The following is a 27279-nucleotide window of genomic DNA, read 5'->3' as shown; positions in this document are numbered from 1 at the left end:
TCCCCAAAAGGGGCAAGAAATGTCAGATGCGGATGCCAGCCTACCACCTTTGGAGCGCTGCTGTCGGAATCTCCCAAGAAGTGGGGAGACCACTGGTGCCCACACCATGGCCCCACCCCTGCTCTGCCCCAAGGCCCTGTCGCTGCTCAGCCTCTTCCTCTGTGGCCCTGCCCTCGCTGCTCCTCTTTTCCCAGAGACCCCACCTTTACTCTACCTCTTTCCTTGAGGCCCCCCCCCCCCGCAGCCCATCACTCGTTGCTCTCTGCCTCCTCTCTCCAAGTTGCTTGCCTTTAAGGCAGGAAGGAGCGAGTGGTGGGGGACCAGACGGAGGGGGTAAAGAGGAACGCGGCGGGTAGGGGAAGAGGCACAGCGGGGGCAGGGCCTTGGGGCGCAGTAGGGGTGGAGCATGGGCAGGGCCTTGGGTGGAGCAGAGGCTGTTCCCCCGTCTGGGCACTGATGGTCCCTCCCACTTCTAGGGAGCTTCTGTGCCTCATGCCTAGCCTTCCCAAACATAAAATTTGGGTGTCACCTATACTTCCTGGTGCAGCTACTCCCACAGATGGTGTTCCCAAGTGCATCAGACTATCCTGTCCCAAATCAGGGAGTCTGTCAAGTCCCCAAATGTGTATGTAGCAGCCTGTGTATTTAAGGCTGCAACGTAGGGGTCTATCCCTCCCTTTGGACTGGTTTGTACTGAAAAACTTGGGTCACTCCACACATTTGTTCTGCTTTGGGGAACAATAGTTTCCCAGGGCTCCTAGGCCTGCTGTGAGGTTTGAAGAAGTGGTGAAGATCTCTCTGCCTTGCTCCCCAATATGATAAAATCGTTTTAGTTTTCCGTCGCAGTCTCCCTGCCTGACTAGGTCTGTGTACAGGTCAAACTCCTCCTTCCACCAGGTCCATAGTCTCAAGTTCTATGCCTTCAGAATCCAGGGCTTCAAACCAAACTCCATGGCTCACACTCCTAGCTGTTGCACTTCAGAGAACTCACAGCTCTGACATTGCCACAATGTTTTATTTGAAAAGAATGAAGCTGAATCCAAGTTCAGTTCAACAAATGGAACTTTACTAAACCCTCTGGAATGCTCTATCCATGTGGCTTCCAGTTGCTTCCAGCCTAACTTCCTGCATTTCCTGTTCCACTGGTGTCCTGTCAATAAGTCTCCCTAGGGAACAAGGGCCTTCTAACTCCAGTTCCAGTGTTCATAATACAGAGGAAGATGCTGTCTGACGGGAATGCAGAGGAATTAGGTGGATTTGCAGGAGCCAGAGGGTGGGAAACAGCAGAGGGAGAGATGGGCAGGAGCTGGAGAGGAAGGAGCCAGCGGGTGAGGGCCAGCAGCAGATGGGGACGGGGACAGAAGCCATGAGGGACTGTGAACATTTTATTTAAGGACATGCCCAGCATCATATAGGAACTCTATGACAGGGATAGAATACAGTTCTCCATGATGGCATTAAACTTGTTGAACAATGAGATCATCCTTTCTTTTTCTGCAATTCCCTGGCTTATTCACTATACACCTTCCAAAATTTACAAATAATGAGGCAAGGTTCCTACAGACAACAGCCTCATTCACTACACAACCCTGACTTATTCTCAGGAGCACCATCCATCCTGCATTCTTGGTGAGGCTGGGGTCCAGTGAAATAGATGAAATTTTGTAATTAGAGACCATATGTATATATAATGCACACACACAAAGGGGCCAAATTAAGGTTGCAAATTTGGCATTTTACAAATTTTTATTGTTTGACTTTGCAATCATACCTTTCCTTTAATGTAGTTTTTTGGATGTAATAAAGAAGTAGTACACATCAGTACAGCTAAATATACCTGCAATAAGTCAGTCAACAAGATATAATCTAACTGCCTACTAATTAGGCACTTATCCCATGTTCATCACTATGGCATACGAATGAGGCAATCTATATAACACTCCAAGATCCTGAGAACATAAAAAGTAAAAGTAAACCAAGGAGGCAAGATGTATCTGTAGCTATGTTAGAAGAGGACGCAGGGACTGTCCTAGGGCGACACTGGCCCTTTAAGAAGGAAGATGCCAGGGCACCTGTGACTCATCAGCTGTTTCCCAAGTGGGTTTTCAGAGAGGGCACCTGGGCCATATAAATGGGAGACAGAAGGAGACATTGCTACAGGATTAGAGCAGTACGTGCACAGCCTTGTCTCCCCACAGGCCCAGGAGGTTCACCACCTCCTTTATACTCCAGGCAGGAGCGTCTGCAGCGTGGAGCCAGAATGGTCAGCGCTCCACGCTGAGCGAAGGGGAAACGGAATTTCAAAAGCGTGCAGGGCTTTAGAGGGGAGATGCACATACCTGTATACCTGACCGCTGGGCAGCAGAGTTCAAAACAGTGACCAGAGCAGTCACAGTGGGGCATTGTGGGATGCCTCCTGGGGCCACTGAAGTGGATGTAAGTAACAGCGTCTACACTGACACTACGTCGACCTAAGTGCTACGCCTCTCTTGGAGGTGGAGTTATTAAGTCAGCATAGCGGGCAAATTACGTTAGTCGGAGCAACGTTTTAGTTTAGACACTTACAGAGTTAGGTCGATGTAAGCTGCCTTGCATCAACCTCTTTGTAGTGTAGACCAGGCCCTAGCTATCGCATCTCAGGGAGGCAGAGTAGCTGCTGTTTTAAGTGTAGACAAGCCCTGAGTATATTTGCCAGACCTGAGGAAGAACTCTATGTAAGCTCAAAAATTTGTCTCTCTCACCAACAGAAGCTGGTCCAATAAAAGATATTACCTCACCCACCTTGTCTCTTTCCAGGATTAATCATTTCCTAAATCCTTGAGTTTTAACAAACAAAGCCAGATGTCTCTTATGTAATCAAATATTAACAGCTACCACTTACTAGGCATACAATTAATTTTGTAGTTTCTAGTCTATGAACAAAGGGCAACACACTTTCATAGTTGGAGAGAAATATCTCCCTACAAGAGGATACAGAATGAACACAGACACATTTAAAATGTTCTGAACCTTATGCAATGGGCATGAAAGAAAATAATGCAAAGCAAACAATACAAAGTCAAATTTAACTTTGACTGGTCCAAATGGACAAGCTTCTTTTAGTGCCTGGATTATACAATTTTAGTGAGGAACAACTGCAACCAGACTGCTAATTCAAGAGACCTGCCACAAAACAAAGAGCTAAGAAAACTCTTACCCTGAAGATGGGCAGCTTTCTCTCAGACTTGGTGAGTTCTCTGTCATTTATCTATGTACCAAGTACTTCTCATTTATATCTAAAAATCCAGCAGGGGGGCAGGGAAAAGGGAGAACATTGGAAGGGATCTGTTCATTTTCATGCTCCCTGTACTTCTAGAGCGACAATCAAACTCAATAATTTAGTCATTTTAACACTTTTTTCCCAAAATCAGAAAAGGAAATATGGTACTTGACACTGTTTGTTCCCAAAATTTTATTGTTCTAAATTTATATTATTCTATTTTCAGAGATATGCAATCAGTGAAGAATGTTCAGTTATTCATTTCAATGTAGTTAGTGACCCAAAGTTAGAAAACAAAATAAATATTTTCAAACCCTGAATACCTATATTTGACAGTCACATGCAGCTGAAGAACACTTACACTGAGAAATATCCCTCTAATTTAAAGAGCTTTTTAAGGTATATATTTTAGCATTTCAAGGAATGATTTGTTGTTCAAATCCCCTGTTAATACAATATTTCTAAGAGTTTTGTATGTGCAAGGATGAGGCAGCAAGGCCAAGAACACCCTGAACATACCAAAAACTTGTCTTCTATCTTCCAGGTTCAGTATCGGAAACTATTTCCAATGATTTTTGTATTGGGAATTGGTGGAACCTTCTCATATGGCTTCCAAGTTTCCATGATCAGCTATCCTTCCATGGTAAGCATAGCATCCTCTACAGCTAAATTCATAGTGTCAGGTTTTGGCCTGGGGATGTTCTTCAAGACACCTTGAAATTCTTTCCTCAACTCCTTCCGTTCTCATTCTGTCCATGAAAAACAGTAAGAATAGTTTGTAAAACCCCAAAGGACAATTTAGCAGAATTTATTCAGGATCATGGACATTTCTAAAAGAACAGAAGACTAACCACACCAGAGACTTTTACTAGAAGGTGAAGGCTCATGTGAGTTGCTACTCTTTAAAAAGCGTCTATTTCATTGCATGTATCCCTACTAATGGGAGTCTCATATGGGTATTGATGGCGTAAGTGTCTCTTATAGTGACTAGAACATGAAAGAAGCAAAGATACAGAATGAAACTCAATGTACAAATTAAAGTCTAAGCACTGAACTATTATAGCTAAGTAAGTGCCTTCATCTCCCATACCAACTTCATTATAATACTTCAGATGAAAGAAGATAATTCAGAATATGGAAAGAATTGGTTCAACATACAATATAATTTTTTTTCTAAATTAGAATTTTTAGACCTAAAATTTTTAGATAGAATAAAAGACCTTATTGTCACAGTTCAGGGCACCTGTATCTGTAATCCCCCTCCACGGTCCAGCAAGAGCACCCAGTGTAGGGTCCCAGCTCCTCAGGCATCAGCTTTCTTAGGCAGAGATGTGTCTCTCCCCCACTTGACCAAAATATTTCCAGGCTGCACAGCCCACTGCTTACACCAGGATATCCCCCCAGCAAGGCAGACTGCCTACATGACCAGCATCGGCACTTCTGCTTTGTCTTCAGAGACAAACAACACTATAAATCGCCAACAGTCACAGGTTACCACACAGCTCTTTATAAGCAAGCACGCTTATTCTTAAGGTAAAAGCATTACAGAGAATACATTAAAACAATAAAAGCACCTACATGCATATTAATAAGCTTACCAGAGATCACCCCAACTCCAACAAGGGCCCTCGCAAGTGAACAGTTCTTCAAACCTCACACAGGGGTTTTCCCTGTAGTCACCCATTCATCACTAAAATGCAAATGTTTTTGCTCAGAACAAGAATTTTCAGTTTTATGGGACCACAGTAGCCCAAAGACCTCCCACCCCTCCATAAAGATTGGGGCTCCCCATGGGCTGGAGGTCCAGTCTATTTGCTGGATTAGAAAGAAGACCATGAGACAGTTTTAGCTCAGGCTATTTAACCAAAAATCTTTTCTCTGTTGGTCCCTGGAGAATCCAGTTTGAACCAGTATATGCAAGCCTTTCTCGACGTGATGGTAGCTCATTGGAGGTGTTACAACCTGAGTGAATGTGTCTAACTACACCTCACTATTCTTAGTTCCTGGGCTTAGTTCCTGGACTGTCGTGCCCCAGCCCCATAGAAATACATATAATCCCTCAACAGTACATAAACATTTGCATTAATACACTGATCTCCTAAAATACTTCAGCTTAATTCAATGAAGTTTTATTTAATTCAGTAAGGTTTGTACTGGATATTATCATATTTGTCACACTTATGATCAGTATAATTGGTAATGAAACTCCTTCTTCCCCCCCAATTTTTCTTTCTAGTACATCAAGAACTTCATCAATGACACTTGGCAAGAGCGATACCATTCTGTCATCGATGAGCAGACCCTCACATTACTGTGGTCTTTCATTGTCTCTACTTTTAGCATTGCGGGATTCTTGGGAACCATCAGCTCAAGATACCTGTCTGCAAAATATGGAAAGTCTGTATCAAGTAAAAAGCACTTTTAAAAACTGTCCCCTATAACAAAGTAGAAAAATTATGTTTGGCTTTGAGACAATTGTCCCTATAGAAAGGAAGAATAGTCTATATTTTTCTAGCCAAAGTGTTGCATTATTTCACACCATCCCTCCAATTAATGAATATATTTCAGTGACAGTTCCCTATTTCCCTCTTTTATCCAAGTGTTCAGTCCACAATACTGATTAATACCTTTGCAAAAAAAAATGTAGATTAAAATTGACTGTAAAATTGGTCTGTTAGCTAGTGCTCTGCCATCTCATGCAGGAAACAAGATTTTGATTGCTGTCAATGCTGCAATAGTAAGTGAATCAGCTTCTGGAAAGGAATACTTCATGTTACTCAACTTTCATCCTGCCAGTGAATTAACAAAGGGCACTGACCTTCTCCAAAGGGAGGTCTGACTAATCCTGCCTGATCAAAAGGATACAAGAACAAATGTACTACATACATTGACAGGGAAATTACTGTCCATTACTTTTAAATTCAAAACAAATACGTTAGGTTCCTTAGCTCCTGTAAATCAGCATAGTTTGACTTTATTATACTTACCTTTATTTGATAATCTTAACTGGCACAAATTAGCACCTTTCTTGGAAGTCTCAGTAGAAACTAAGGAATGAATTAAAATGGAGATACAGCTCCTCTTTTCACCCTGAGAAGTGGTCCCTCCAAAACAGGGTGAAGGTACGTTAGTGGAATAGGGCAGAGAAACTTCCACTGCCTGATGTATCTGTTCAGTAGTTAAACAGGATATTCCATATTTCACTGCCATCAAATGTAATCTCTTTCATGAGCACTATACTCGCATGACCAGAAAACATAATATCCAGTAATGGGTTTGGCTCAGGAGGAGCTGTTATGTTTCTAGGGGGAAAAGCCCTAAACTAAGAAGGATTTAGAAAATAAAATACATATTTATGAAATGTCCAAGGGAAAATTACTTACCTCCAGTTACAGAGACAAGGTGGGTAAGGTAATATCTTTTATTGGACCAACTTCAGCTGGTGAGAGAGACAAGCTTTTGAACTGTTGTTGGCAATCACCCATTCTTGGGCCTGTGGCCCTGCATAAAGCCAGGATGGGAACAATCCAGTCTCAAAGCTGTAGAGAGCCAGCCCTGCAATGAAACATAGGTATCAGGCACTACTCCATTTTTCATCCTTTTCACACAGTGGAAAAAGAACAACTACGAAAGGTAGCTTGAAATTTATTCAAGGTGTAAATTACCTTAGAAAGGAAAACATTTATAAAAGGATAAAATGCCTTTGAGTTTTCTAGGGTTTTTTAAGTATATACACAGGGTTAACATATGGGGACTCAGAAATATATATAAAAACTAAAGCAGTAAAAGGAAAAATAGAGACATCCTGAAAAATTAAAATTCCTAGAAGGCAAGAGAATTTGGAGGCCCCAAGCTTATTCATAAAGAGGTTGTATAACACCAATAGACCTAATCGTCACCCTTGTCTAGAGGTGGAATCTAAGCAATTCTGCTTAATGAAACACACACACACAGAGCTCTTAATATCTCCTGGATGGAACTGACTGCAGGCTTGCTACCACAGCAAGTTTCACATCAAATCAGCCTCAATATGACCTTGAGATGAAGCTTGGTCAGATTATAGCAACAAGAGACTCAGCCACAATCATGCACACATGGTCTCTTAGAAAGAGTACAGCCATGGATGACTAAGGCGGAACTTCAGCAGTGTCTTTGGAAGTAATATAGAATATTACCATGACATTTTAAAAGTAAGAAAAAAATGAGCTCTCAAATTCAGAATGACTAGGTTGAATGAGTTTCAGGGAGTATCTAGTATAAAAATCTCTCCTTTCGTCCAGCAGTATAGACCACATGCCTTTTTTCCCTGGGAGATGGATTTTCTGATGTATGTCCTCATTATACTGTTCAATTTTAGTGCATCCTTGAGGGGGGTAGTCAATTGTACAGAATTTCTAGGGGTGAAAGTAATATTAAACTCTTACCGGTATGGGGGCCGAGCCTCCCCCAGCCAGCCCATCCACGCTGCCTGGCCTGTGCCGCCCGGGGCTCCGGCCACTGCAACAGTAGCGGCAGCCGGGAGCCCCGGGCCCTTTTAAATCGCCAGCCCTGGGGCAGCTGCCCCTTTTCCCCCTGTCGGCAGCCCTGCGGCAGCGCTTTAATGTCGGCTGCGTATGGGCCAGTACCTGCTTCTTACCGGTACACCATACTGGCCCGTACGGCCTACTTTCACCCCTGAGAATTTCTATCAATCAGATGTTATAGTCCCTATTGGATAATACTGAAGACTCAGACGCCCAAGGCAACCAGGTGTAAATCATCCCAAGCCTTCTTCCTGTAAAAGCTGGCTAAATGTGCATGTCCTTGGGGAATGAGATATGACCGCATTAAGAATGCTTCATGAAGTTGCTGGGATTCTTCTCCCCTTAGCAGGCATAAGAGGAAGGGTGGAGGAGGGAGGCACAAAAGAGTGAAAAGGCTAAAGAAAAGAATGGGTCAAAGTTCACGGATACAGCATAGCTGCTAGCATCAACGACGATCATCAATCAGCACAGATAGCACCAATAAAAATGAAGATTAAACAAAAAATTTGGGGGGGGGTGGAGATCACGGGTGTTGCCAGGATTGTTGGCGACCTAATCCAGGTAGGAGTAAGTGCCTCAATATTTTTTCTTTTTAAATAAAGGAGGCTGACATTCAAATACGGGTAAAGGATATAGACACTTTAACTGTACTGGATGTGTCCTTCATAAACTGTGTTCAGAAAAGAACTGTTTAGGAGAGCACTGTGGGGTTCCTCTGCAGGGATAGTGCCAGATACCCTTTGAGAAACCAAAATCTCAGAACTTTGAACTTAAAGAATTCCCAGCAAATGGCACAGATCCATGAGTGGGAGATCTGCTGGGATGGGTATCTTTGAAGAAATAATATTTCAAAATTTTCATTACAGTCTCTGCTTTACCTGACTGAAGTGTTCCCATATATGGTGGAATAGTCTACTTTATGCTTAGATTACCCAAAGGTTCTCAAACTGGTGGTTGGGACCTCTCAGGGGGTCATGAGGTTATTATGGGGTGGGGGTCGCGAGCGGTCAGCCTCCACCCCAAGCCCTGCTCTGCCTCCAGCATTTATAATGGTGTTAAATATATAAACAATGTTTTTAACTTATAAGGGGGTCGCACTCAGGGGCTTGCTATGTGAAAGAGGTCACCAGTACAAAAGTTTGAGAATCACTGGATTACACCAATTTCGGTATCAATTTAAGTAATGGTTCAACAGCCCGGCATAAGCAACTGCTAGGTCCCACTTGCAAATTCTTGATTCAATGATAAAGTCACCACTATCTGTGTATTCAGAGGATAAAAAGAGGGTATTTGGGGAAAGCAAGAGAGAGATGGTGTTGCCAGTTTTATGAAAGTCTCTTATGTGCTGTTCCAGAAAGAAATGTCTAATGTTCAATAACCTGCTTCTGATAGCAGCTGCATTTTCCTGGGGCTTCAGTAAGATGGCAAAGTCCTTTGAGATGATTTTGATTGGACGTTTCCTTTGTGGTTTTAATTCAGGTAGGTTGTGTTTGATTTCTACTTGTATAATAATCAGTTGGGATCCCCCTGCAAGGCTGTAAGCCAGAGGCAGGATCAGTATTCCTAAGTGTCAAAATGAAAGGGGTCAATAAATTGTTATAGGGAAGAAAAGAGATGATAACCCAAAGGATATCAGATAAAGGGGTTAAGAGAAAGAAATAAGAGAATGCATTTGATTGCTTGAGACTATTTTCCACATAATAATATTCCAGGCTAAGGGAAAACACGTTGGAAGAGTGAACTTTAAAAAAATGGGTAATAAAGCTGACAGCAGAAATATTGCAGGTTTGCAAATAATAAAATAATAAATAAATAAAATGTTCACTTCGTACTGCTAGTATCCTGCCCAGACTGAAACTGTTTGCCTCTTATATCTTTTATCCCTAGGTATGGTTATCAAAATTACATCTCAGTCTGACTACACAGAATATAGGAACAACTTCAGTTAGATTTCTTATTTTTTTAAGGAGTAAACGAGAATTCATCCTCTTTTTTATTTTAAAAAGAGTTTTGATCTTTCTTAATTTCCACTCAAACAGAAGAATCCTCCATTTAACATTAGTTTGTGGTATGGAGCACAGAACTGATCCTACTTCCATCGAAGTTAATGGCAAAACCCACTAATTTCAGTGGGACTTCAGTTACATTTTCCTTCTTTTAAACAAACTTGTCCTTTCTCTTTTCCCCTATTCAAGGTGTGGGTTGCAGTTTACATGGCCAGTATGTGGCAGAAATTTCCCCTAAGAAGCTGCGTGGATTTACAAGTGTCACTGTCTTGTTTTTTGCGAACATGGGGAAATGCTTAGGGCAAATTGCAGGACTAAGGTAAAACAAACATATTTATGTTCACATCTAAATTTCTGGGACCGGACGTGGGGGATATCTTTCTATTCATTCTCTATCTATCCATTGTTATCCCATATAGTTTAATTCAGTCTCCCTATCTATCACTCAAAAACATTTGGTAAGTTTCCCTTCTTTTGGTTCTTGTTTTAACCTATTCTCTCTAGTGAACTTTTAGGAACTGAATCCTTGTGGCCTTTACTGATGGCTATCAGTGGAATCGCAGCATTGGTGCAGCTGGTCACTCTCCCATTCTTCCCTGAGTCTCCATCCTACCTACTGATGCAAAAGGGAGACATGGAAGGCTGCCAGAAAGGTAACATGGACCACCTTAACTTACTGCTTTTTTCCTAGCTTCTGTCCAGTTACTCAAGCTGGAATCTTGGAAGGGGAAAGGATTACACAACATTTTGAAAAAACAAAATACCACTTCTACATTGTACTTTCTTAATGCTGTCATCAAGACAGTTCAGATACAAGTATTAGTGGGGGTTAACATTGTTATTAAAACTAGTGGCCATCATTTCTTTACTCTGATATATAACTAGTGCAAAAATTAACATTAATGCTATACTGAGTTGTGGTTATAGTCAGAAAAGTGACAGGGTAAGAATGGTATCTTACTATTGAACAGATCTGATCCCTGTGTGTTTTCTGAGCGGTAACTTTTTTCTTGTTAAGAAGGTAAATATTTTTCTGTCTAAACTACTAGCCAACAACAACATTGCACAGCAAACTAATAGGTAGTAACTATAATCAACTGAGATATCTATGAATGTATTTAAAATTAAACACTTTTTAAAGCCAGCTGAAATCAGACACCTTTATTTTGTATAGTTTTTCATACTAATGGTATCCCAAAATACTATCCTAATAGACACTAGATAAGTTAAAGAATTTGATGATAAAGCCAACAACAGAGAAAGAGAGAAATGAACAGGCATAGGCGAGCAAAAAATTTAAAAAATGACATTTGAGAAAAAAGCAAATGAATGAGGCAGAGAAGTAAGAGAAGATAATTTCAGACAGCAGGAAATGGAAGGGAAAGGGTGCTCACACCAGCAGTGTGGAGATTGTGAAAGGGAGCAGAAAAGATATTGTTAAATGAGGAACGGCTGGAAAGTAGGGAGCAAAAAGAGGTCAGGGTTCTACATTTCTCTTAAAACAGGACAGCTACTGATATTATCAACACCTGATAGGGAACAAAGTTCATGTGCATCTTCACATAAGCTGAAGTGTGGATGACTGAACGGATGGTCCTATATTTACTGATTCAATTAAAGAGTGACAGGGCAATGGATGGGTTTAATAGAAAGCATGGTGGAGCAATCCATCAAACAATGACATAAGAACTGACTGATGGATTGAGTAATTGACTTATTCACTGCATACTTTGATAAATATGTATTATAATGATGGAACAATGGATCAGATGTGGATGGATGAACAGATTAGCTATTTAATATCTTCCTTAATTATCTGGAGGTTGAGGAACAGCAAGTTGAAGAGATTTAGAGAGAATACCCTCTTAGTGTTCTGAACACCAGTGAGCACAGAGAAATAGTAAAGAAGGCTTAGAAATATTGGTGTGAAATAAAAATAGATTCAACAAGGGAAAAATTATAAGTTAATATAGCCCACGGTGGAAAAAACTAATTCAACAGTGAATGAAGAAAACTAGTAAAAAGAAATGCCAAAAGAGACATATGGATGATAGTGGTGCAGTAAGCAAGATATTGTGGTTGCTATGTGCTCTGGCTGGAGGGGGTGGGGGGAAAAACCGTGTCTTTAAATTATGAAGCAGAAAGGAATCACCCTCTGCTCCATCTGGTCCTGGTGTTACTACTCAATTAATATGATTCGCAAAACTGAATATCTCAACACCAGGAAATATTGACAAATTGAAAGGAGTACAGAAAAGAGCAACAAAAATGACAGACTGGGGCGGGAGGGTTTGAGGAAAGATTAAAAGTGATAAAATATACAGTTTATCTAAGAAATACCTAGAGACTGGAAACATGGTAATCATCTACAGGTATTTGAGTACCAAGAACGGAGAGCTTTTTACCTGTGTTTATTGAGGGGTAGCCATTAAAAAAAAAAATTTACAAAAGACATTACCACAAAAATTACCACATTTTCCCTTATACTTATAAAATAGGAGATCTGTGGTAAAGTTTAATGGTTCTATTTTCACTAGAAGTAATGGTATAGCATTAAGATTTCTAAGATTATAGAATTAAGATCTTAATGATAAGTTAAAAAAATGCCAAGAAAAACTTTGACTGCAAGCCAAATTCAGAGATGAATCAAGTGTAAATCAATGATCTTCCACCTCCCTCCCTGTGTAAAGTAGACCAATTTAAACATCCTTAGAAATCAATACAATGTGTGAAAGTTGGTCTAAGGGAGACTAAATTAGTCTACGGAGGCCTAATGTACACATCATTTCAGATTTCTGCTCACACTCCCTTGGAGAAAATTAGACTCTTTGAAACTCAATCTACTGACGGACATAAATTACACATCCTTACACATCATTTCTCAGTTTGGCCCCCCTTCTCTACCTTTGAGTCTAAGACAGTGTATAATACACATCAAAGAGGTGAAAGAAGGGGAGAATAAGTAGGCTGTACCTTAATGTTAATTTAAAACTAATTAGATTGACCCTCCTATTAAGCATTTTTTTGCATCTCTTCCCACCCCTTGTGTACAAGTTATACCAACTTAGATTCTCTGAGATTCAGTGGCCCAAATTCAGAGGTAATGTATACGGCCCTGCTTTGAGCAGGCGGTTGGACTAGATGATCTCCTGAGGTCCCTTCCAACCTTCATGTTCTATGATAAGTGGAATGTAATTTATACATTAGAAAGTGGGTGAGAGTCTAATGGAGTTGATTCTAAATTGTTATAAACTTAGGCTGCTTTAGATTTACATTTACATAGATTTAGATTTGTTTACCTGCCGCGTCCGCAGGTTCGGCCAATCACGGCTCCCACTGGCCATGGTTTGCTGCTCCAGGCCAATGGGGGCTGTGGGAAGTGACGCGGGCCGAGGGACGTACCAGCCGCTGCTTCCCGCAGCTCCCATTGGCCTGGAGCGGCGAACCGCAGCCAGTGGAGCCATGATCGGCCGAATCTGCAGATGCGGCAGGTAAACAAACCGGCCCGGCCCGCCAGGGGCTTTCCCTGAACAAGCGGCGTCCCAAGTTTGGAGAACACTGACATAGCCTAATCCATAGTACAGGTGGGTTGATGTCACAGATCTAGTGTTCCCTCCTCCCTTCTTCTCTGCTTCCAACCCAAGTTCAAAAGATCTGGATTCTCTCAGCACCTAGAAGGAGAGAGGATTCGAACTAACTGATCAATGGCCACGCATAGGAGGACTGGATGAATCCACTGATCAGTTAGTAAAGGACTGGAAGGCTGGCGAAAAAACATCAACGAACAAATTTAATGGGTTTATCTGTTTGTTGCGTAATAATTTTGAGAGTTTTTCCTTTACAGCTTTGAAGCAGCTTTGGGGTGAAGGGAATCATCAAGGAGCAGTAGATGATATGGAGAAGGAGCAGGCTACAACAAAAAAAATCAAACCCATGAATGTCCTGGAACTCCTAAAAGACCGATCCTTGCGATTTCAGTTGTATTTATTGATCACTGTTGTTGTTACCATGCAGCTTAGTGGTATCAATGCAGTTAAGTATTTGCCTCACTTTAAACATTATTATAAGTCATCACTGAGGAAGCAACACATTGTAATACCAGATGTATTCAAAGATATGAGGCGAGCTCACATAGTATAAAGATTCCGCAAACTTTAATGCTGCCAAAGCCCTGACTCAAAACAACGCCCGCCTCCCCTAAAGGTACAGACAAGTACACAGTCCAACAAAGCATTTGTTACATTTTCCAATCCCCTAACCTCTTTCAAACCACATCCACCAACATTCTAGTTAATGGGAGGGGAAGTCCATTACAATATGCACACTTAATAGTAGGAGGAGTAAAAAATTCATTTGAAAGGAAAGAAATCTAAAACTGATAAAGGGATTACACTGTATTTGAAAAAATGCATAATTAATGCACTCAATTCACTGCCACGTAATATCACTTAGTCCAAGAGTTTAGTAAGACTAAAAAATTATTTGACATTTATATGGACAATGAAAACATCCTCAGTTCAGTATATATATTTGTAATTTACAGAGTTATATATACCCTCTGCTTCAGGACACAAGTCTGCAACTAAGTGATGGGGATTAGGAAGAATCTTTTGCTACGGGCAGTTTATACTATAATTGTCCATTACGGGGATTCCTAGGCTGAGTTTAAGGCCAGAAAGAACCAGCAGATCACGTAGTCTGATCTCCTGCACACTACAAGCCACTAACCTCCTCCCCCCACCCAGCTACCTCTACATTGACCCCCAATAACCTGGATTAAATTTAAGTATTACAATCCTCCTCCAGAGACTAAACTATTGTGTGCTACAGGCAGAGAACTGCACCAATGCTCAAGGCCCCTGTAGTGGCATGGAACTGATTTTGAGAGATTATACCCAAATGAACTCTTGCACCTTTCTCTGAAGAATCTACTATTAGCCACTATCAGTAAAAGAATACCAGGCTGGTTAGACCCAACATGGCGATATTTATGTTCCTGTGTAAGTCTTCAAGACCATTGGGCACCGTGAGTTCTGTGTTTCAACATAACGTTCCACTGGTTTGTTGCACTAACTTTTTTTCCCCAAAACTCTTAAGGCCACTGCAGAATGGGCAGCTATAGGTATGAAGCTTTCATGAAACCTGCCTAACTGTAAACAACTGCTGCCCTACTTTTATTATTATCGTGGTTAAGGATACAATTTTTCTTCCTTCTGCAGCCAGAAAAATTGGACCAGATCTCCAGCTGGTGTGAATCAGTTCAGCTCCATTGACTTCAATGAAGTTACATCAATTTACACCAACTGAGACTCTGTTCTAAGGATAGTAGGCTTTGTACATTTGCACTATGGGAACCTGTGACATTTTGCAAGTCTGCAGTTGAATGTCTGGGACTCAATCCTACTCACCTCATTCACGTGCAACTCCCCTGAATTTCAAAGAAAGCTGTGTGTGAAAGCGGGGAAGGGGTTTTGACCCTTCAATTCCTTTCTCCTGATTCTCAATTTTCCATTTACACTGGCGGTGAGGGGTTTATGCCTTACAAGGACAGGCAAACTTTACACAGCTCAGAATGGAAGTTGAACACGGATTAGGATCATAATATTTTTCTATTACTATCTTGAGCCAAAAATACTCAAACAGTTTGTAATTCCCCAGCTCCTGATTTTGTGACTTGGCAAAGTAATGGACTTTCATTATGTCCACAAAGTTGGAAAGCTCTTTAGGTAACTAATCTTCACTGAAACTATTAAAATCTGTTCCCACGTAAACAACTTGACATAAATGTTAGAGTAAGAGCTCAATATTAACTAGATTATTAAGAACAAACCAGGTTAGTGAGTGAGACACACTCTCTCTGCTACCTGGCCCATTACTCATAAACAGTCTTGCACAGGTGTGCTTCAGTGATTTTTTTTAAACTATTTCTTTTGTTACATTTCCCAGATCTATTTCTATGCCTTTGATGTGTTCCGTACAGCTGGATTTACTGAAGATCGTATCCCCTACATATCTCTGGGAGCTGGGATCTGTGAGTTCTGCGCCTCCATAATGTGTGTAAGTCACATTGCAGTGGGAGTTGGCATATGTAAAATTTCCATTACCTGGGTGGTGGACAGTTCTCTGAATCAATGAAAAGGGAGGCTCTATTTCTGCAAAAGGATTTTCCAGTATGAAGTAGTGGGCTTCTCTCTTGTTCTTTGACTGCATCAGGTAGTCGAGTATAGACAAGGTGCCAGCATTTCTATCTCCATGTGATCTAACCTTAGTCAAAGCAAGTTCAGAGGACATGGCGGAATAAACAGCAGCAGACACTAGTGCCTCGCCTACACGAGCGCGTCGACCGTTGCTCTCGCTGGAGGACCTCTGCTAGTGGCAGTGCAATGGAGGGAAATTATAATTTTAAAAAAGCTCTGGCATTCAGATCCATAAAGGACATTGCTGGTAGTAAAACAATTTACTGGAACATCTACAAAATAGGGGGAGCTCCCTGAGAGGTACGGTGAAGCTCGGCAAGTGGAAAGAAGATGTGGTAGAAGAACTTCAACTCTTTACTCTGGGCCAGTTTGAAGGCGGAGTTTAAGTTCTTGATCAAAGTAGCATTGAGGCAAAGGTGAGGACCAGACCTCTCGATCCTCTTAACCTCAGGATATGTGCCTCTGATTCTATCTCTTCACTTACATACTTACTCACCCCATGATCCCACTTCGTGTCTATTCAAAGAGAGCTCATTCAATGGAATTCACCTTTCTCGGAGTTCTAGGGAGCATCTACACAACAGGAAGAGCAGAATAGGCTCCTCAAAAGGACATCATTTCTGTTCCATGTCTCCGTTCACTTGAGAGGGACACCAATTGCCAGTTCCATTAGGAACTTGCTTGAAAAATATTTGGAATCAGTGAAAACTAGAGAAGAGACAGGTTCTGCACAAGAAAGAGCTGCTGGCACAATGGGACTACTAGTACTGTTTTTCAAAGATTACAAGGCCAAAAGGGACCACTATAATCCTAGTCCGACCTTCTGCATAACATAGGACATAGGACTTGCCTGAATTAGTTCTTGTTTCAACCACAGCATATCTTTTAAGACATCCAATCTTGATTTAAACATTTCCATTGATGGGGAAGCTGCCACAACATTTGGTAAATTGTTCCAATAGTTAGTTACCCTCACTGTTAACAATTTGTTCCTTATTTCACATATAAATTTGTCTAGCTTCGCCCATTAAGGCAACCTCTAGCCGTTAAGGAAGTTTTGAGGCAGCAGAGTAAGATACTGCGTTCAGAATGGAGATTTGCCTGATGAGGCCAAATAGCTTATTGAACCATAGTGATTACGTAAATCATTTTCCTTGAAACTTTTTGTAGGGATTTTTTTTTCCTGAACAGCTCTAGTTTTCATATTGGCAGGGGCCTCATGGGAAGTCAGACACAGGAAGAGGAAAAAGACAGAAGGGCATATGCCAGCATCCCTAACCAAAATATAATTCTAGGATATAGAAAAGCCCAGTGAAGTCGAATCTGATTACAAGCTCATGGACCTATTACACACAAGATAGATGAATCCTGGTGAAGAATATCAATATAAAAGACAAATAGGAAAAGTAATTTTAGTGTCTTTTGCATTTTGTGCCCTTCAGAGCTTCATCATTGATAAATTTGGCAGAAGGATGCTGCTGTTGTGGGGATACGGACTGATGGTTTTGACACTCATGGTCCTCACAACAACTCTCTCCCTGCAGGTAAAGAAACATTCCCTTTCTCTGTGTCCTTGACCAATAGCTTCCCTAGTTGGGATTCTTGTCTGCAAGAACAAATATCTACAACATTCATTCAGTTAGTTCTTAAATATTCTATTTGTGATTTTCAGAACAGTCACCTCCAAAAAAGGAGAGAATTTTCTTCAGGCTGAGACTCCTTAAGGTTTTCCAAACCATGCTGGCAAGAAATCAGCATGGAAGTCTATTAAGGTATTAACAAACACGGTCTATTGTCCCTTTGTCTTCCCCTTTAGCATCAGTTCTTCTGGATGCCCTACTTCAGTATTGCTGTAATTTTCTTGTTGATTATCATCTTTGCAACTGGACCAGGTTAGTACATAGATTTGAGGAGAGAGAGAGAGATTGGAAAAAGAATGAATAATCTAAATATACTAACATAAAGGGGCTATATACTGATATCTGAACAAATTAAATTCAATATAAAATATAATATTTATAATATTTTGCACAATTATAGACAGTGTTTGGTGTGCAGATTAATAGTAAGTATTACTATTCATCCCATCACCCTTAGGAATGGCCTAATAGCCATTCTGGCAGCATGTTCTAACCATGTCCCTTCCTTTCCCAATACGCTCCCTACACTGGGAGTTGACACAGTCTAGAGCCATTCTAGCTGCTCTGTGTTGCCTGGGAAACACCCTTACAATGGAGGTTTTGTTTGGAAGCCAATTCTACTAACTATATACTCTTAAGAATCTCACTGTAGATCAAATTTGAAATATAAAGGCTCTTATATGTGAATGTTAGTAGCATGACCTTGATTGGATCAAACCTTTATAAGTTACACTGTCATAACTTCTTTAGTGTCAGTGGCTAGACTATTTACTGCAATAAAAATTAAACAAGAAAAGTTCTTTCAAGTGACACTGATCAAAAAAGGAAGTTTACCAATGGAAAAAAAGCTGAGTTCCTCTACTTGGAAAGTCAGAAAAAAGAGCTTACCACTAAAAATACTACTGACTGCACATGGACGATTAGAATTCAATGCCTCTGATTCGTTTTTCCCCCCACTTAGACCAGTGTAAACTCGTGGTAATGCCACTGATGTCAATGGAGTTATACCAGTCTAAAACTGGTGTGAAATTGGAATCCAGTCTAATATCGGTAAACTTTACACTAAAATTTCACTGGATTTAAATTATCTTACAAATGAACAAACATTTATTTTTACTATTTAATTATTAATCTGAGAAATCTTTTCCTTTCCAGCTGGAGCTTCATTCCCACTCATGCCTGAACTTTTCACCCAGTCATCCAGATCATCCGCATTAGTGATCTCCATGTCTCTACACTGGGTAGGACTCTATGTGATCGGGATGATTTTCCCATATGTAGTGGTAAGTGAATCTAAACGTGAGGGTGCCTGATTAAAAAAAAAAATTTTGGAGAATATTTCTGTGCCAAAGCAATGGCCTCACAACACACCAGCATATCAGGAAACCTGGGTTTTGGAATAACCATAACATCCTTGCTTCCTAGCCAGGGGTAGACATGCCTTACCACAGAAATTAGCCCTTATCAAGGAGGTGAAAAGTGAGAGATTGCTCCGTTCATAGAGTGCAACATGTTCCTCCAGATCACCATTTGAAATTAAGATATCTGCTTTAAAAATTCCCAAACTACAACAGTCAAGGGTCTTTAACTTATTTTATTTTCTCTTTTGGTTTTCAGAAAAGCCTCGGTACCTTCTGCTTCCTTATTTTTGTGGGCTTCATTTCTATCTCATGGATTCTCATCTACAGGTTCCTTCCAGAAACAAAAGGCAAATCAGTCATGGAAATCAAAGAGGAATTCAATCATTTAAATTTCAGGAAGAAATGTGTCCAGGACATGGGAGAGAATCCCTCTGAAAAATATACCTCATGTACCAAGTTATGACTGGACAGAAGAGAAGTAATTTCTTAAAGGGACAGAAAAGGGTGTCACACACAGACGAATATAAAAAAAGAGTGTTAGCTTTAATATTTTACTCCTGTTATTCTGTATTCATATTCATTTCTTCGTGCAAACAGACTTCATAGAAGATCATCCTATGTGATTCTATAACATGAGTGTCTTTCAGTATCTAATGGACACCATCACTAGTTACACAGTAATGTGCATTTCATGTGAAGATTCCAGTTTCCAAAAAACAAATCAAATGTGTACTTGCATACTTTTAAAGTCACCCAAACCTTAACTCTGCCCATGTAATACCATTGTAAGGACACTAGGACAATCTGGCTTTGCAAGATATACACATATTATAGATAATAAATAAGACAGTTTATATGCCTGAATTTGTTACCCTGTTGGTCACTTTGACTGTGCTGTCCTATGGCTCAGTAACCATGTTGATGGAGCACACTTTCATCCAAAATGGGTAACTCATAGGCAACACTGAATCTGAGAGCCAAATGATGTTAAAACCAACAGAATATCACTTAAGTTTGTATTCCTGAAGTACCATCATTTTTCCTATCCTACAATTCAGGTTGGACTGGGTCAAACACAGCTGTTTGCTTATGCACTTAATTGAACCGTTCTAAACCTTGTCCAATCACTGTCAATGAGGGTTGGTCAAGAGTTTACGGACAATGGTTTTTTTGACAGGAAATAGCCCGATTTGCAGAGGTTTATCAGGTCCAGGATGAGATTTCCATAGTGATTTGAACCTGGGTCTCCAACATGTCAGGAGACTGCCCTAATCAATGGGCTATATCAGGAATTCAAACCTGGGTGTTCTATATCCCAGATGAATGTTCTAATCACTGAACTAGAGCGCCAGTCTCTCTCTCTCTCCTCATTTTGTTGGAGCTGCTCAACTTTGTATAAATAATTAAATATTCATTAGCCAGACAAGGAAAGATACTGATGGAAACAGAGATTTGAACCTAGGTGCCCTATTGTAGGGACACTTACCTACCACTGGGCTCCTAGCTATTCTGAGCGCTCTCTCTCTTTTTTTTTTTTTTGGCAAGGCATTTCAAAAGATCTTGTTTTCTTTCTGCATTGAAATGAAAACAAAATTCTGAAACCTCAGTTTAAGAAACAGTTCTTGTTTTCCAGTCAGATCTATTGAAAATATTTTAATTCAATGTAAACAATACAAAAACATTTGGAAATGTATGAGAATGGCATGGTATGGCATTCTATGAGCAACTTGGTGCTGAGTCACTTTCCTGATCTCAGTTACTCACAAGCAAGTGAAACAATGCCCTGTGGAACATTAACAAGACAACTGACTAGAACTGATATTTGGAGCACAGGTCAATTCTGAAAAACGCACATGTTTTGGCAGCAGGTTTCTAAGAAACATGTATTCAGATGACTGGAATGGCGGGTGGGTATAGAGCAAAATACACTTCTCAATGCATTTGTGATATATGTCATGAATTACTCAACAGTGAATTGGGTAAACATAAATGTCAGTATGTTTAAATATTTAAATGTTAAAGGACCTGCTCTTCCCTTCCTGTTTTAGGTTCAGAGGGAATGAAAATAACCAAAAGCCACGTACATGTCCTAAAATCGGTTAGAAGGGAAGAACCACCAATATGGCACATTGTCCCCTCCTTCCGGAGGGTGAAAAACTCCACATTACTGTGCATAGCAGGTCTAGAGCACTGAGAATCTACACTATGCTCCAGTGGAAGCATGAAGGGGGACTACAAACTAGATAGTTACTCAAAAGTTTCAAGAATATGAAAGTAATCTTCTTTAAAAGAAATCAGCTGTCTGGTGAGACCATGCTCTAGACCTACACAGTAAGGGTAAGTCATGTGAATTTGACCAATTCACACAATAAAGTCTAAATTTTTGATAAAAAATTATGGAGGTTCGGGTGGGCCAAACCTGAGCAGTACTGTGACCTGGTGGTCAAGGTCACAATGACTGGAGCAGGGAGCCCGGCACAGCCCAATGGGGGACAAGAGCCACTGCTATGCGGAGAGTCGCAGACACACAAAAAAGTCACAGACAAGACAATAACGCTATCGGTGACTTTCATGCTATGAGAAACTTTGCAACCTTACTGAGAACCAGGTTAAAACAAGACAACCACAAGAAATGGAACTGACTTTGCAAGGAACAGTGGTTATTAGCAGGAGTAGTGAAAATGATGCTTCCTAAATTAGTGTCAAATTGAAGTGTTAAAGTAGTAAAACTGAAGAGTATCTAATTAAAAATGCACACTGACGCACAAACAGAATAAAAGGGTGGGATCAAATTTGATTTCTACAGATGTGGAGGTAATTTAAACACAAAAGTTGTCCAAGCACAAGGATAGCCGTGTCAATCATACAATAAGAGCACATGGTCCGCAGACGTGAGTTATTCTCTTCACAAAGTAGTGCAAACCAAAATACATTCATAGACACAGAACTGGAGGACCAAGTTCTGATAATGAAGAAACAGAAAGAGCTTTGTTGGGTTCTTTTATAATTCACAAAGCAAGTTTCCATAACAGATTATTTTCAGCACAACAAACCAAACAAACAAAAAGTGAATTTCAAAAAGCATATAATGGAGCCCAGTACAATCATATCAAGCAAACAGAAAATGGTCGTGACTACCCCAATGTTAAAAAGTAGTACGTTTGTTTCATCCTGAAGTCACAAAAGGAGCCCATGTGGCAAAGCTACGCTATCGTTTCTGTATAAGGAAAGATGCCAGTCAATAGATTCTGAACTAGAGGTACAATATCGCATCGTGCTCACCATCATTCAGCAATGCCATGAATAAATGCTCACAGGAATGATTGCTGAATCTGTCAGCATTATTTCATGAAGATTCCCATGTCATGCTAAGAAATCCCCTTGGAGCAAAGAAGGGGCATACACAGGCAGGCAATGACAACATAGCAGAGATGATACACTAAAAGGTAATGAATTCACAGAACTTCTTCATAGGAAAAAAGAAAAGGAGTACTAGTGGCACCTTAGAGACTAACTGCTCTAATAAATTGGTTAGTCTCTAAGGTGCCACAAGTCCTCCTTTTCTTTTTGCGAATACAGACTAACACGGCTGTTACTCTGAAACTCTTCATGGGAAGACAGCCCTGGAGTCTGATTCATCTTTATCAGTTAAGAAACAATAATTTATATTCCATCATGAAAAACCTGCCATTCCAGACCAGCCATGGCTTGCGTAAAATAATACTTCTAAACACAAATAAGACCCCTTTTCCATCTCTTAGCTCTATAGCATTTGTGTGAAACCTTAACTCAGAGCTGGACCATTTCTCCTGAGCCATTTTTATCCCTCATATCCTTCACAACCAGAGAGGCTTACGTTTGTTCTTAGAACAATCCAGAGAAAGGTTAGGCAGAAAGGACCCACCTAATTTTGTTCCTGCTTGGCTCCAATTCACAGAAAAAACAACTATAGGAGCCAGCGAAAAGAACAGGAGGACTTGTGGCACCTTAGAGACTAACAAATTTATTAGAGCATAAGCTTTCGTGGGCTACAGCCCACTTCATCGGCTGCATAAAATGGAATATATAGTAAGAAGATATATATATATACATACAGAGAAGGTGGAAGTTGCCATACAAACTGTAAGAGGCTAATTAATTAAGATGAGCTATTATCAGCAGGAGAAGAAAACTTTTGTAGTGATAATCAAGATGGCCCATTTAGACAGTAGACAAGAAGGTGTGAGGATACTTAACTTAGGGAAATAGATTCAAAATGTGTAGTGACCCAGCCACTCCCAGTCTCTATTCAAACCCAAGTTAATGGTATCTAGTTTGCATATAAATTCAAACTCAGCAGTTTCTCATTGGAGTCTGTTTTTGAAGCTTTTCTGAAGCCAGAAGTGGAGCCAGAGGACCACCTAGAAGCAGGATGCAAGAAAGCCAAGGAATTGTATTCCTTGGTGAAGGGAATAGGACTGTGGAGCTTCGAACTCCCATTTTGAAGCGCTTTCCTGTTTGTGAGGTCTGTGTGGAAGTTAATTCCAAGGTAAATCAATTTCTCTGTAGGAGCCAGAAAACTTGCCAAGGTTCACAATCAGACCTAGGGTCAGGAAAAGATTTAAAGTTAGAAACAGGAGCATCAGTATTCCTAAGTGAGAACTGCCCCAGACTATCCAGTGAATAACTGTGATTGCCTGCTTCCAGAGGTGAACTCCTATAACTGCTGCAATGAGTTTTGTAAAAACTCTGGGGGTTGAAGAAACGGGGGGAAGACAGCATAGTACTGGCAATATAGAGTTGAAGGGAGAAACCAAACGAGTTACTGTGGAGCAATCAGCACATGCAGATAAGCGTCGTGTAGAACTATGGATGCTAAGTAATAGCCTGTACTTATAGCTAGAATGACTAAGCAGGTCAGCTCCAGTTTGATCTGCAGGGGACTGACAAACTGTAACTAGAGTTCAGAGTAACAGCTGTGTTAGTCTGTATTCGCAAAAAGAAAAGGAGTACTAAGGTGCCACAAGTACTCCTTTTCTTTTTGTAACTAGAGTGAATAGGAAATGCCTAATGAGTAGAGGAAGAGCTCATTAGTCCTGATCTTCAAGCCTAAAGGAGATGTGCAAGAACATAGTAATTACTGACCTATCAAGTTACTGAGTCACACGATGAAATGGCTGGAAAGAATTATTGAGAAAACACTTCAGGAGGAGCTGGACCTTCAAGCAAGCAATAACAAATTCGGGTTTATGCCAGGAAGCTCAGCACTGGATGCAATGTTTGCATGCTGAATATTGAAGGAGAAATACAAGGAATTGTATTTAGTGCCTGTGGATTTAGAGAAGGTACCTTGACTGTGAGGCTCAGTCCCGGCTGCTTGGAGCCCCAGCAGCTTCTCTGCAGGAGGCTGCAGCACCCAACTGCCCACCTGCTTGGTCAGCCACCCTAGTCTGAGCTGAGCTGCTCCCTTTTGAACTCTCCCTCCACTGAAAGCATGCCCAGCAGGAGCGAAGGGGCGTGGCTTCCTGTGTCCAGAACATCTCCTTAACCCTCACCTCACCAGTGCAGGGTTTGTACATCCATCCCATCACAGGAGGACAGAGCTAAAAAAAAAGAAGTAGGTAGGCAAACAGCAAAAGTTGGAGGAAGACTATTAAACGATGAATCTTAGCCAAAAATTTCAAAAAGAAAATTCAATTGGTATTGATTGCTTAGCTGGTAGACCCGGATATCCAGTTGCAGAGCTGGTTAGGACTGTGCCCACTGCTAAACTGATGAAGCAATTCTATTCTCTTAAGTAACGACTAATTTATAGGGTACTTCAATTCATAGCAGAGCTATTGGGACAGAATTATTCACTTTTATATTTAAAGTCCTAAAGTTCCGTGTCCAAATTCCATCAAGGGCATCCTCCATTTCCACCAAATTACAACTCAGAGCTAATTCTCAATTTATATTAAAGACAAAATAAGTTATGATCAACAGAATCCTATTTAGAATTTAAGCCTACACTAAATTGCTTCCCCTCCCCCAATTAGTGAGTACTCAGGAAAAAAAAGTTCCTCATCAAGAAGACCACCTCATTTGATTGGACTGGACATAACTGTTGGTTCAAATATTTAATCCAACCCTTTCAAACTTTGTACAACATCCGAAATAGACTTTAGTTAACTGAAAACCTTGGAAGTAAAATTTAACTTGAATCACATGGTGCCAGCTCACTACTGGTGCGACAGCATAATTCACATAAGGACGCCCAGAGCACACTTCATCCCTTTGACAGGAAAGAGTCCATGATCAACTGCAGCCAGCCCTTTTGTAGAAGATGGCTAACTGTCTCTCAGACCTGGTGAGTACCTGGTAATTTAATCTGGGGGCTCTATTTAGTAGTAGCAGACCACAAAGATAGAATACTAGAAAAATAGGAAAGATTCAACGTCTTTAGACTCTTCCGGTTTTGTTCTGTACTAGTAAAGCACAAAGCACAAGGGAGTCCTGGACCGTGACGGGGGCTGTTACATGCTACCACAATACAAATCATCATCTTGTTTCCCTGGACCACCGCTGAAATCTGTGGCCTCTTTTCATCATATCATACTTAAAGTGACTGTTTCTGAGAGTTTGTTTTTCCAAACGGATGCCATTAGTAGACTAATTATCACTGTCTTCTGACCATCCAAATGGCTCCTAAACTGCTCCAGTTTATGAGGAAAAAAGATTTAGGAGTCTCTTGTTTCCTGTGATGGCAGAGATAAGTCACCTTGAAAAGATGGAGGAGCGATCCTATCTATGTAGGGGTGAAATCCTGGCTTTATTAAAGTCAATGACAAAACTCCCATTGATTTCACTAGGGCAAGAATTTCACCCTAAGTCCTTACCTTAGTATCTGTTGTGTCCAGGTGCCGCCAAAGAGGCAAAATGATCATCTCTCTTTCTTTCCTGCCTGCTATTGAAAGATAGGACTAGACATCAACAAGATGAAATTCAATAAAGGCAAGTGCAAAGTACTACACCTAGGAAAGAAAAATCAAATGCACAAAACCAAAATGGGGAATCGCTGGCTAGGTGGTAGTACTGCAGAAGAGGATCTGGGGGTTTATAGTGGATCACAAACTGAGTATGAGCCAACATGTCACAGCTGTGAAAAAGGCTCTGTCATAAATATAAAGGGAAGGGTAAACCCCTTTAAAATCCCTCCTGGCCAGAGGAAAACTCCTCTCACCTGTAAAGGGTTAAGAAGCTAAAGGTAACCTCACTGGCACCTGACCAAAATGACCAATGAGGAGACAAGATACTTTCAAAAGCTGGGAGGAGGGAGAGAAACAAAGGGTCTGTGTGTCTGTCTAGATGCTGTTTCTGCCGGGGATAGACCAGGAATGGAGTCTTAGAACTTTTAGTAAGTAATCTAGCTAGGTATGTGTTAGATTATGATTTCTTTAAATGGCTGAGAAAAGAATTGTGCTGAATAGAATAACTATTGCTGTCTGTGTATCTTTTTTGTAACTTAAGGTTTTGTCTCGAGGGATTCTCTATGTTTTTAATCTAATTACCCTGTAAGGTATCTACCATCCTGATTTTACAGAGGGGATTTCTTTACTTCTATTTACTCCTATTTCTATTAAAAAAAGAATTCTTGTAAGAAAACTGAATGCTTTGTCATTGTTCTCAGATCCAAGGGTTTGGGTCTGTGGTCACCTATGCAAATTGGTGAGGCTTTTTATCCAACATTTCCCAGGAAAGGGGGGGAGTGCAAGTGTTGGGAGGATTGTTCATTGTTCTTAAGATCCAAGGGTCTGGGTCTGTAGTCACCTAAGCAAATTGGTGAGGCTTTTTACCAAACCTTGTCCAGGAAGTGGGGTGCAAGGTTTTGGGAAGTATTTGGGGGGAAAGACGTTTCCAAACAGCTCTTCCCCAGTAACCAGTATTTGTTTGGTGGTGGTAGCGGCCAATCCAAGGACAAAGGGTGGAATATTTTGTACCTTGGGGAAGTTTTGACCTAAGCTGGTAAAGATAAGCTTAGGAGGTTTTCATGCAGGTCCCCACATCTGTACCCTAGCGTTCAGAGTGGGGGAGGAACTTTGACAGGCTCATATCATTCTGGCGTGTATTAACAGGAGCATTGTATACAAGATGTAGGAGGTAACTGTCCCACACCGTTCAGAACTGATGAAGCCCCAGCTGGAGTAATGTGTCCTGTTTTGGGTGCCACACTTTAAGAAAGATGTGAACAAACCGGAGATAGTCCAGAGGAGAGGAACAAAATGATAAAAGGTTTAGATTGCCTGACCTCTGAGAAAAGGTTGAAAAAACTGGG

At 40.7% G+C, this 27279-nt stretch overlaps 2 protein-coding genes across 10 annotated transcripts in view; both read left to right on the top strand.

The window, feature by feature from the left end:
• The first annotated feature begins 384 nt into the window (after positions 1 to 384).
• On the top strand, positions 385 to 19540 carry LOC140898911 (solute carrier family 2, facilitated glucose transporter member 11-like). Of its 4 annotated transcripts, XM_073313470.1 has the most exons (12): positions 388 to 3227; positions 3804 to 3902; positions 5496 to 5656; positions 9137 to 9261; positions 9978 to 10107; positions 10293 to 10441; positions 13633 to 13820; positions 15735 to 15845; positions 17428 to 17529; positions 17802 to 17877; positions 18781 to 18908; positions 19243 to 19540. In XM_073313470.1, exons 1-12 carry the CDS (start codon positions 3204 to 3206, stop codon positions 19447 to 19449), a joined length of 1500 nt encoding a protein of 499 aa, XP_073169571.1. In that variant the 5' UTR covers positions 388 to 3203; the 3' UTR covers positions 19450 to 19540. The 4 variants fall into 4 exon arrangements, with proteins under 4 accessions (XP_073169572.1, XP_073169571.1, XP_073169573.1 ...); XM_073313471.1 differs by having other exon boundaries at positions 385 to 3902; positions 19314 to 19540; XM_073313472.1 differs by lacking the exon at positions 3804 to 3902.
• A 406-nt stretch (positions 19541 to 19946) lies between these two features.
• The window catches only part of LOC140898910 (solute carrier family 2, facilitated glucose transporter member 11-like), a 31596-nt gene continuing 24263 nt past the window's right edge, over positions 19947 to 27279 (top strand). For 2 of the 6 annotated variants that reach the window (XM_073313464.1, XM_073313467.1), the window contains exon 1: positions 22549 to 25314. In XM_073313464.1, coding sequence (XP_073169565.1) covers positions 25291 to 25314 — 24 coding nt within the window. In that variant the 5' untranslated portion in view covers positions 22549 to 25290. Of the gene's footprint in view, positions 21324 to 22547; positions 25315 to 27279 lie in introns of those variants that run through there. The other 4 variants (XM_073313463.1, XM_073313468.1, XM_073313462.1 and 1 more) reach the window with 4 other exon arrangements.

This window comes from Lepidochelys kempii, chromosome 15 (genome assembly GCF_965140265.1).
Source record: "Lepidochelys kempii isolate rLepKem1 chromosome 15, rLepKem1.hap2, whole genome shotgun sequence".
Classification (NCBI taxonomy): domain Eukaryota; kingdom Metazoa; phylum Chordata; order Testudines; family Cheloniidae; genus Lepidochelys; species Lepidochelys kempii.
The sequence above is the reverse complement of the archived record's forward strand: the minus strand, read 5'-3'. Positions and strand labels throughout refer to the sequence as shown.

Bases quoted from the DNA above. Each gene is read 5' to 3' on its own strand.
- LOC140898911 (XM_073313469.1), top strand. From the start codon at position 3,744: ATGAGGCAGCAAGGCCAAGAACACCCTGAACATACCAAAAACTTGTCT. The intron at 3,903-5,495 runs GTAAGCATAGCA...TTTTCTTTCTAG, and splicing joins TGATCAGCTATCCTTCCATG to TACATCAAGAACTTCATCAA. The intron at 17,878-18,780 runs GTTAGTACATAG...TTTCCTTTCCAG, and splicing joins CATCTTTGCAACTGGACCAG to CTGGAGCTTCATTCCCACTC.